The sequence below is a fragment of the Lepidochelys kempii genome, chromosome 6 (genome assembly GCF_965140285.1).
Source record: "Lepidochelys kempii isolate rLepKem1 chromosome 6, rLepKem1.hap1, whole genome shotgun sequence".
NCBI classification, from domain to species: domain Eukaryota; kingdom Metazoa; phylum Chordata; order Testudines; family Cheloniidae; genus Lepidochelys; species Lepidochelys kempii.
The window spans coordinates 50,453,397-50,465,239 of NC_136385.1; the positions used below are offsets into that span (position 1 = coordinate 50,453,397).

General features: G+C 44.8%; 1 protein-coding gene across 1 annotated transcript; it reads right to left on the minus strand.

The window, feature by feature from the left end:
- Positions 1–1,067: 1,067 nt before the first annotated feature.
- Positions 1,068–11,609, minus strand: FGF3 (fibroblast growth factor 3). Its single transcript, XM_073350329.1, has 3 exons — positions 11,342–11,609; positions 8,402–8,505; positions 1,068–1,400 (listed from the first exon to the last, which is right to left on the minus strand). The coding sequence occupies exons 1-3, from the start codon at positions 11,607–11,609 to the stop codon at positions 1,068–1,070; spliced, it is 705 nt and encodes a 234-aa protein (XP_073206430.1).
- Positions 11,610–11,843: the final 234 nt, after the last annotated feature.

Here is an 11,843-nt window from a genome sequence, read left to right on the forward strand (position 1 = left end):
TAATAGAAAAGCCATCTTAAATCTGTTTTTGCATAACCAAACTGATTATTTTGCTGTACTGGTTAAAATATATTAACTCCCAGAACTAAGATTTTTATATAGAAAACAGGTCAAAGAAAATGTTTGATCAAGGATCCTCTCCTGAAGGCTAATTTTCCCAAGGTACAACTCCCAGTTAAGTTATTGACTTCAGTAGGAGTTTGGGGTAGCAGTAGCAGACCCTGAGTTCCCATTCCCTTATAAGAGAGGTTTCTAATGGAAATTTGGACTCAACTTTAACATCATATTCTAGTCTTAAAGCAATGAATAAGATTCAATGTATAATAAACTGGTTTATATGGTCTTCCAACCCTTTATATTAGTAAAGCTTATATCCTTTATCAAGCTTCATAGAAAACCATTAAATAACAAGATCAGATGACCTCATGTTTTAATTAAACAAATTCTAGAACACCATAACAATGTGTAGCACTGCTGAAATATTTCAATTCAAAGTAATCTTACAATTTCATGTTAAGTTAATTTCAGGGGAGAGAAAATGAATGATACTGACTTTGTCAAAACAAAGGTAAAAATAAATACATGTAACTTACAAAATAAACCAGTTCTGAGATTTCTGTACTCCATTATAACTTGAATATAGTCCTGTACTGGGAAACTATTGAAAGGATTATAAAAGTGCTATGCTTTCTTTCAAGAAACAGGTGTAAAATGTTCATAGGAGAGAATGGTTCACTGGGGGAATACCCCATTGGAAGAACATCCTAAAGTAAGTTAGAAAAAAAATTAAATTAAGGAAAAGAAAAATGTTAAAGGCCATTGACAAAATTATTACATCCATCTAAGTGACATTTGAGTGTACCTCAATTTATGTTACTTGTTTTTAGCACAGGCAATAATTCTAAAATATCTAAAAGTAAATAGGTTTGATGTGACATCCAATTATATATACATTGTATCAAGAATGTCCCTGCTGATATGTCATACAGTCACAGCTGTTTGTTTTCTAGTCACACTTCGAACACTCTTTGCTTTCAGTGCCCACCCCAATCCCCCCAAGGAATTCATTAGTGTCCTCTCCTTCTTCTCTGATTCTTACTCGGAGGCTTCAGTAGACTCTCTCTGTATTTAACATTTGTGTGAAATAGCCGGACCATTTCATGATCTTTGTTATCCAGTACCCTGGGCAGAAAGAGAGAGGATTTCTGTGTCCTGCGGGTTTTAAAGCCCCTTCTGGGTCGGCCTTTCCCATTGATGGAGACATACCAGAGTCTCTCGGCACTGGCTTTGCGTTTGGTGTTGGCTCCATTGGGCACTGTCCGGTACAGGCGAGATGCGTAAGTGTTATAGCCCAACTCATGGATCCTTTCCACAAACTCGCACTCTGCATTGTAAGTTTCCTGTAAAGCAAACACAACAACCATCAGCTCCAGAAAGGTAGCATGGACAATAGCTGAGCATCCTGACTAGTGCAGGAACAGGACTTACAGAGGGGTCAGTTGATTATTAAACAAAGGACTGCAGCATATAGAAGAGGAAACATGAGATTAGAATGAGAGAAGGATGGTATAAGAGGGATTCAGAACAGAATAACAGCATCTATCTACCTTTCTATCTATTAACAAGGTCTCACAGTATCAGAATATCTAGCAATTCACAAACTAATATGTGAAAAACATTCACAAACTAACCTGCAATAGAAAGGGACAATAATTCAAACTGTTACCTTTTAAATTGCTATATGTGTATATCTATGGATTTTTTTCCTCTGTAGATGATCTTTGTTGATTTATCACTAATCATAACTATCTTGCTATTACCTTGTGCTCCCCCAGATCTGTTTATTGTGTCCACCTGTTGTCTCTTTTCTTATACTTGGAACATGGGGAGGAGGTGACCAGCCCTCTGTGGAGAAAGAAGTGGTTCGGGACTATTTAGAAAAGCTGGACGAGCACAAGTCCATGGGGCCGGATGCACTGCATCCAAGAGTGCTAAAGGAGTTGGTGGATGTGATTGCAGAGCCATTGGCCATTATCTTTGAAAACTCATGGCGATCGGGGGAGGTCCCGGATGACTGGAAAAAGGCTAACGTAGTGCCCATTTTTAGAAAAGGGAATAAGGAGGATCCTGGGAACTACAGGCCAGTCAGCCTCACCTCAGTCCATGGAAAAATCATGAAGCAGGTCCTCAAGGAATCAATTCTGAAGCACTTAGAGGAGAGGAAAGTGATCAGGAACAGTCAGCATGGATTCACCAAGGGCAAGTCATGCCTGACTAACCTAATTGCCCTCTATGATGAGAGAACTGGATCTGTGGATTAGGGGAAAGCAGTGGACGTGTTGTTCCTTGACTTTAGCAAAGCTTTTGACACAGTCTCCCACAGTATTCTTGCCAGCAAGTTAAAGTAGTATGGGCTGGATGAATGGACTATAAGGTGGAGAGAAAGCTGGCTAGATTGTCGGTCTCAATGGGTAGTGATCAATGGCTCCATGTCTAGTTGGCAGCTGGTATCAAGTGGAGTGCCCCAAGGGTCGGTCCTTGGGCCTGTTTTGTTCAATATCTTCATTAATGATCTGGAGGATGGCGTGGATTGCACCCTCAGTGATTTTGCAGATGACACTAAACTGGGAGGAGTGTTAGATACGCTGGAGGGTAGGGATAGGATACAGAGGGCCCTAGACAAATTAGAGAGTTGGGCCAAAAGAAATCTGATGAGGTTCAACAAGGACAAGTGCAGTGTCCTGCACTTAGGACGGAAGACTCCCATGCACCGCTACAGACTAGGGACCAAATGGCTAGGCAGCAGTTCTGCAGAAAAGGACCTAGGTGGACGAGAAGCTGGATATTGGTCAACACTGTGCCCTTGTTGCCAAGAAGGCTAACTGCATTTTGGGTTGTATAAGTAGAAGCATTGCCAGCAGATCGAGGGATGTGATCATTCCCCGCTATTCGACATTGGTGAGGCCTCATCTGGAGTACTGTGTCCAGTTTTGGGCCCCACACTACAAGAAGGATGTGGAAAAATTGGAGAGAGTCCAGCGGAGGGCAACAAAAATGATTGGGGGACTAGAACACATGACTTATGAGGAGAGGCTGAGGGAACTGGGATTGTTTAGTCTGCGGAAGAGAAGAATGAGGGGGGATTTGTTAGCTGTTTTCAACTACCTGAAAGGGGGTTCCAAAGAGGATGGATCTAATCTGTTCTCAGTGGTAGCAGATGACAGGACAAGGAGTAATGGTCTCAAGTTGCAGTGGGGGAGGTTTAGGTTAGATATTAGGAAAAACTTTTTCACTAGGAGGGTGGTGAAGCACTGGAATGGGTTACCTAGGGAGGTGGTGGAATCTCCTTCCTTCAAAGTTATTAAGGTCAGGTTTGACAAAGCCCTGGCTGGGGTGAGTTAGTTGGGGATTGGTCCTGCTTTGAGCAGTGGGTTGGAATAGATGTCCTCCTGAGGTCCCTTCCAGCCCTGATATTCTTGATTCTATATGCTCTATTTGTTATGTGCTTGTGTGTATGACATCCATCACAGTGGGGCCCTGATACTTGTTTGGTGACTTCAAGGTGCTATGGCAATACACATTAATAATAATAAAAGAATGCTGTAGAGGTTCAGAAGGTCTGTGTTCCCAGTTTGAACGTGGAACTGGGAAACAGACCTTCTGAATTCTAGTCCCAGCATTGTCACTAACTCACAGGGGATTTGGGCAAATTGCCTAATCCCTTGAGTTCAATTTTCCCATCTGGAAAACAGGGACAATACATTTGTCTCAAAGAATTATGAGGATTTATTAATTAATGCCTGAAAATCACTTTGAAGATGGAAAGTGGGGTAGAAATACTCAGGCATATCATTACAATTTGTTCAGTCAAGATGAAATTATTAGTTTGCTTGCATTTCTGGACCTATAATTATATGTCTGTGCACTGAAAATATAATTCTAATTTCCTGGTGCTTATGTACTATGCACATTTTGAAACTATTAAAGAGACAAAACTGTGTATCTTGATGATGAACTATATATTAATAGGTAGATGCAATACACCTGTGGACTATTACAATGAACTGAGTCCTAAGTAACAGTTGCCTTTAAACTTCCTTAATATCTGTTTGAGGTTAAGGAGGTGTGTGCAGGGGTGGTGGTGCCCAGAACAGGTCTAAGTTCCGTCCCCCCACACACACACCTGCCTTGTTAGCCAATATATATATATTTTTAATTATGTAAAAATGTGAGGGCTCTGGGGTGCGGCTGGTGATGCGGGGTTTGGGGTGTGAGAGGAGCTCAGGGCTAGGACAGAGGGATGGGGTTTGCGGGGGTGAGGGCTCTGTGGGAGGGCGGGGCTGGGGATGAGGAGTTTGGGATGCAGACAGGCTGCCCTGGGACTGCGGTCAGAGAGGAGGACTCCCCCCAGCCCTTTCCCCGGAGGTCTGGGGGAGGGACCCCCTCTCCCCCACTGTCAGCACACTCACCTCGCACCACTGTCACTGCACGTGCTCCTAGGGCCCCTCTCAGGTCCAGGAAGCCCCCTCGCCTGCCCTGTGGTGGGTGCCAGGGTGGAGGGGAGCTGGGATCACATGTGTGCCTCCTCCCCTGCTGCTGCCCCTCACTGTAGCCTCACTGGGGGTGAGGGGTAGGGCTGTCCCTTGCCCAGCATAGGGCAGGAGCAGTGACTGCAGTTGGAGGGGCCCCCTGTGCTGGTGGAGGGTCCCACCAGAAAAGGGAAGGGTCCGAGGCGGACGGGCAGGGGCAGGGTCAACCTGCCCTGGCACTAGGGGATGGGGGGGGCACTAGGACTCTATGGTGGCAGTTGATGCCGGCAGAGTGGAGTGCAGCGCGGAGCTGCAGGGGGAAGCCACCAGCTTGAGGCAGGGATGCTTTGGGGCCCAGGGGAGTTGCCCGGGGCAGCAAGTGGGGTCTGGGAGACACTTGAGGGAGGTGCGTGGGGGTGACAGGTGGGCTGGGGGAGAGACCTGGTCCCAAACATTGGTGGAGCCGGGCACCGAATATTGCTGGAGCCCGGGCACCATGGGCCCATATAACTTGACGCCCCTGGGTGTATGTACACTTCAACCTGAATGGTCCTCTGAAACATATAACTCCTCTTACATGACAAAGAGTTATACAAACACACATCCTTCCTGGGACAAATATGCCCCTTCATGCCATTCCCTCACTATAGCAGTGACAAGGTCAGTATGTCAGATCCCATACATGCTGTTCACTTAATGTATGCTCACTTTTTACATGAGACACAGAGATTTGTCCCTTTAGCTTTATCCTCTATTGAAGGATAAAAATGGGGTTTGAGAAATCCCGCATGAGTCAATGCCTTCACCTTGCTGTGGACAATAGAAATTGGGTATTGGGGTTTTAGCTCCTAAACATTCAGGCTAGATTTGGAGGAACATCCTCCACATTGCTAAGAAGCAAAGTCCCTTCTTTTCTTTGCCATTCTCTCAACTTAAACAGGTAATATTTGTAGAACATAAAAGCAGAAAGGAACCTCTACAGCATTCTTTGTTGAACTTTTCCCTAGAACCTCTTCTTTAGAGGAAGAATTCTCCAGTAGTTACAGCATTAGCTTGGGACTTGAGAGACTTACGTTCAATTCTCTGGCCCTCCACAGACTTCCTGTCTGACCTTGGGCAAGTCACTAAGGGCCAGATTTTTAAAGGTATCTACATGCCTGAAGATGAAGGTACGTGCCTGGTGAAATTCTGAATATTCCACTAGGCATCTCCATCCTTGGACAGCTAAATGCCTTTAAAAATCTGGCCCTAAGTTTCTCTGTGTCTCAGTTTGCCGTCTGTAAAATGGTAATGTTATTGCTGCCCTATCTCATAAGGATGTTGTGAAGATAAACACATGAAAGAATATGAGGTTGTCAGATACCATAATGATGCGGGCAGCAATAGGTAGAGTTTTCTTTCTCTGCTTCTGTTCTTCCTCTCCAATTTTATTCCAGAGTAATTCTTTCAGAATAAAGTCACTTTTATTTTGGAACAGAGTGTCCACAGAGGGAGTTATTCCAGAATAGCTATAGTGGAATAGTTATCCCAGAACAGAACAATGGGGATAAGGGTTGGGTTTTGGAGGGACTTGGCAGGTCTTACCTGGGACTACGGTCAAAAGGAGTGAGCCAGAGCCACTAAGGGAGTCTATAACAGCTTAGCTGGCCAATTGCATTGGTTTGACCAGGATGGACTGTGTGACCAGGATGGACCTTTGCCTCTCTTTGCTATCCTAAAGACTTTCAGATTCTGTGTGCCAGCTGACTAATAAATTGTTACGCTGTTTTATACAAGCTGCCACTGCAAATACTCACTGGAAACATTGTGCCTTGAAGGGGGTACAGTACAAGCCTCCTTCTGGATTTACTGCAGGGAGCCACAGAGAGAGACAGGAATCAATGGCACTGAAAGCCCAGTCTTGGAGGCCATGGGCCTGCCCCTGTGGAACTGTGTGAACCCTTGGGGTTCAGAATACTAAAGGGGCACTCCCAAGGGACTGGTTCCAGACTGTGAATCATTCTAGTCAATTTCCCCATGTATTCAAGCCCATGGTGTGCCCTCCTGGTCTGAATTGTTGCCTGTTACTTGCCCTATGAAAAGGAGAAGTGGGAATGCAATAGCTTTTCCCACTCTGGTCCCTTCCCCTATAGAAGAGAAGAAGTTGTGAACTCTACCAGGAGTAGCAAAGACAATTTTTCACAATTCAAAGGAGACTTTTGCAGCTGATTCCATTCCCGCTGGAGCTGAGACCAACATGGGGCAGCCACAAAGTGGCTTGCTTGCCTTTCTCACACTGAAGGGAGAAATCCAGGAGGGAAGGCCTCTCAGCCACCTTCTGTGGCTTCTCTCCATCATAAGAGATTAACCTTTTTTCCTTAGGAGTCTGTTAGCATCATTTAAATACCGCGTGGGGAAAAAATATCTACTCTGAACAAGGAAAAGTAAGAATTTACTTTAACATCTTTCATTCATTTGGGATGGACTGCTTTTCTGAGTTGGTGGAAGAGCACCATTCTAGAAAAGGGGTGCTCATCAATGCCTCTAGGTGGGAGCACAGGGCTAGCCCTGTTTCTGCTGTGACATAGAGCCAAGAAGGGGTACATTCCACTCCAACGGTTTTTCTTTGGTGAAGCTACTTGTGACACAAATCCACTATACCAACAAAGAACCATCATCCTTACACACAATCCCTTTATAAAGCCCCAGTGGACACTACAGAAAGCATCCTGTAAACATTCACCAGAAAATACTCTTGAGGTGGTAGAGGGAAATACATAAATATATTAAGTTAGTTGAGAACTCCCTCTCTTTTGATGGTAATTGCGTTATGTAGGCTGCATGGCCATGGAAAAGCTCTCCTAGCTTAAACGTATCATATTGCTCAAATCAATAGAATTACATGTAATAACTAGGTGAGGAAAGCAAGTTCCAGGTAGCTATATTTTACCCTGCACATTTTTTTCTTTTAAAATCTGCTTTCGTATCTCAGGATTCCTGGGGAAACCGTACAGTCTAGTTGCTACATAATAATAGTTTGATCTCAAGATTGCCAGAGATTCAGTCAAAGACATTGGACCAAATTCAAAGTTGATGGATCATGAAGTGGTGTAAGTTACATGTTGGTAAATAGTTCTTTGTACCTAAGTGAGTGTAAAGGAGTCGAAGCTGAGGTATTTTACACCAAGGGTGATGTTCTGGCCAAACTGAAGTCACTGGCAAACTCCCATTGACTTCACTAGAGCCTGGATTTCACCCTAAAAGTCTGGAGGAAAGTGTAAGGTTAAAGTAATGGTTTGAGGGGCTTACTTTAACTTACACCTTCTTATCACTTTTTGTAGTTGCTTTTCCTGCTATATCTCTGTCTTCTGACCCCAGCTTGAGTTCTCTTACATTTGCTTGGGGCCCAATTTTGTACTCTGTAAGAGAAATGGTCCCATTGACATCAATGAAGGGTTTTCTAGTTTTTGACTCCCTTCCATCTGACATTTACACCTACTCCTGCTGTCAAAGATATATTTAATATATTAATTTGGGCCATTGTGAATATATATTGATATCATATTTGTTTCTGGTGTATTTTCTTGCTTAATTTTGTATAGCCCAAAAACTTGTCAAGAGAATCTTAGCCTTTGCCAAATAAATTATTTTTGTTTCTTTGGCTGTCCAGGCAACAAGAAAAGTTAGAATACTTAGCACTTTAAATGCTGTAGCAGAAAGGTGCTATCAATCTTTTTTTTCTATAAGCATTTATTCATAGCAGATAAACCTTGTCCACTCAAGATAATAGTGCTCCTTCCCCGCATCCCCATGAAAATTACTGACACCCAAATAGAACATGTTTCCATTTCAGTACAATAGTTAAGGTGCCACTGTCTTAAAATAAAACTTACTGAAGCATAAAGTCTTCCCCTTTTGTTCATGGCCAGGTAGCTGCCAGAGAACAACCCTTTGATGGCAACGACTCCAACATCAACTGCAGTTATTTCTAGAATACCTAGAAACAGAGGAGAGATGGGTTGTTCCCCTTCATATGTAATTTTCTGAAATACATCCGAATAGCTACTTACCTCCAGAATATGAGTTTGCACTTATAACTTATACACTCAAGAAGTTATACTGTAGTCATGTACATAAAACAAGACTAACATAATTAGACAATACAAAGAAAAACTAATGAGATGGGAATCGTTGGAAACTGATAGTAAATTCCTACTTGTTTGATTGAGCTTCAACTATTTTTAAAAAGGAAAGATCTGACATTGAACTGCAGGTTCACCGAATCCTATACGTATATGTATAAAAAGTTTAAATCCCCTTTAATGCTTTTCTGAGGGATACCACAGCGCTTGACTTACTGAAACCAGTCACAAAGCTACCCTCTTCAGGGCAATGCTCTTTCTGAGGTCTCCAGAGGGTAAAATGGAGTAAGACGGCTGCATCTTAGAACCACATATATAATCATGAAAGGAACTTGTCATTTAGAAAGTTGACGTAGTGCTTGAAACAAGGACAGTATGAAAATAAGGGAGGAGATATTTCAGCCCTTAGAAGATCGTGTCTAATGCACTAGACAAGGGGGTGGGGGAGAAGCCCAGACAGCCTCCCAAAGGGTTTACATCCCGCCAAAGGATGCTAGGTGCAAACTATCATAGAACTCGTGTAAGGGACGAGGCGGTAGTAGGTGCTGTTGTGATTTGGAAGCTCCCAGTTCAGCAATTCTGGTGTCAAAGCTCAGTACTCTCTGTAACGATCTAGAAGCCGGATGTAAACCCAGGAGCGTCTTTTGACAATTAGAAAACACACACAGTGCTCAGCCTTCCTATTTCGCGGAGTTCAATTCTTGGTCTGACCTCAATCTCGACAAATACGTACAGCTGTTTTGAATCACCCGTCGTTTTGCCGTCGACTGAGCTCGGAAGAATGCCTCCTAAAAGTCTTTGATAACCAGAGGGTTTTTTCTCTAGGAAATCGTGGTTTTCCTCTGTGCACTTGAGCCAGATCTCGGAGGTCTCCCGGTCTCTGCGCGCTAAGGAGAGCAAGGGCGTAGGTTTCCCCGGAGGAGCATCCTGGGCTCCAGACACCCAGCGTGGGATGCTTTACACAGAAATAATGCTGCACTTCCTATCCCGGGGAGTGGGAAGAAAGGAAAGTCCCGGATCTCTGGGGATTTAAGGTTCCGCTGTGAGAAGAAAGTTGTTTCCTCCCCAAAGCATCTTCATGGGACCCCGAGTCCACATACCGGCTGCAGTAGCTCCACTGGCCTGCTAAGAAAAGTATTTGAACATCCCGATCTTTCCTGCTCTCTCTCACTCACAGCCCTTTGCTCTTGACATATCCCGTTTCATCTCAATTACCGCTGATTCCCCGCACATTGCCAAGGGGGGTAAAAGTCATTTAGTCTATACCACCTCACATCCCCCCCAGGAGGAGACGAACAAGAAGACTGGGGGCGGGGAGACAGCACACGGAGTGAGGGGGGAGAACTAATCCGAAACCCGGGTTGAGACTGAAGAAAGCCATTGGATGGTCTGCAGGCTCCTCAGGAGTCAGCACTGGTCCTAGCTTGGTGACAGGGAGCTGCGAGGGAGCTTTGAAAGGAAATGTGAGGAGAGATGCCTGCAACTGTAGCAAAGATGGTTAGACAAAGTGACAGTTGAGTGCAGGTAGCCGTTGCCTCGATCCTGGTTTATCCCCCTTCTGGACACACAAAAGCTGCTTCCTACACTTACTGCTACAACCAGGGGGACTCAGCCTGGGTGGGGTGTGTCTGTAAAGAAGGTGTACAAATCAAAGGGGGCTTGGGACACAAGTTGCTGCATCTTAGACCTGAGCTGCTTGTTCAGAGCATGGAGAAATCTGGGGCAAGAGAACAGATTTAAACCCCCTCCCCCCACACACACACTCAGATGCTTTGGTCAGTAGGCCCCCTCCTATCGCCAAATCAGAGGCAACTTGAAAAAACAATTTTGTTTTGACTTTTTGGAAGTCGGGGGGTATGGGGGTACATTTCTTTCCCTTTGTCTCATTCGCTTTTAGCACAAGCCGCTGAGCAATTCCGTGGGTGGGTGTGGGTGTAATTCTGGAAGCTGGTTTAAAATTAACTAGTTATTAATAAGTGCGCCGATTCTGGAGAAAAAGGAGGACCAGATCCGACTCCCATTGATCTCAGCCATAATTCTGCCATTGACTTCACTGGGTCGGGTCCACATCTGTATTTCTCCCGTCTTGTGCCTTGCATGTGGGCAGAGGAGTTTGGAGAATACGCTGCATGAAAAGGGCAGGGGGAAGGAAGGAGAGAGATGGGCTTTGTTGGGTAGTATTAAAGATCCAACAAAATCCAAACCGAGGAACTCTTGGACAGAAGTGTATTACTCTTACGGTTATTAGCAGCTTCGGAATTAGTTGTTTCTGCCAGTGTTATCGGGGAGGGACAAATGTGTGCTGCAAAGAAATTCCAGCTTTGCAAGCAGATCAGGGCAAAATCTTGCTGAATTTGAATCTGGAAAAAAAATCCTAATAATAAAGGAGCAGATTCTGCCACCCTAATTCCCCTGGGGTAGCACCTTATTCCTCAAGCAATCCTATGGAACTCAATTAGGATATTCCGGGAGTAAGACGCCCTTCAGAGCAAGGGTGTCGGAGTCTGGCCCCCCGTGTGTCTGTTTCACTGTCACTTCACTCTAAACAGCCCCAAGCTCGTTAATCGCCTTGGTTTCTAAGGTTAGACCTGAAGGACAATTCAATGGGTCAGAACGAATAGTAATTGAAAGCCACCCTGCAAAGCTAATAGAGGAGGAAATGGGCAGGGGAGAGGCATGCACAGTACTTACTGAAGACGCTGTTTTTCTCCAGGGTGCCGTTGATTTTCCCATTGGAGTGGATCTGGAGGTGATACTTAGTGGCACAGTAGAGCTTCCTGCGCCTGGGTGCTCCCCCGAGATGCTCATAGACCCCGCCGCGCCCCCCAGCATCTCTGCGCAGCCTTGGCTCACACGTTTGGCCTTTGGCACAGTAAGGTACCTTGGGCACCTCCGCAGCCAGCCCTTGGGACCAAGATTCCTGCAACAAACTCAGCAGCAAGATCCAAATTATAACCATTGTGGCATGATGGCCGCAGCCCTTAGTCTGCTGGGGAGATCAAGGCTTGGCGCAGATGACACCAGGGGTCCCATTAAAGAAGTCTTGCTAGCAGCCCTTCAAAGTTGCAAAGCACACACTGATTCAAATCGTGAAGCATTGGCAAGTTTTTATCTGCCTCGATCTGTCCCTTGTATCTGTCTTAGAGCTACTTAAATCAATAAAACACGGGCAGAGACCACCGAGGCGTCCCAG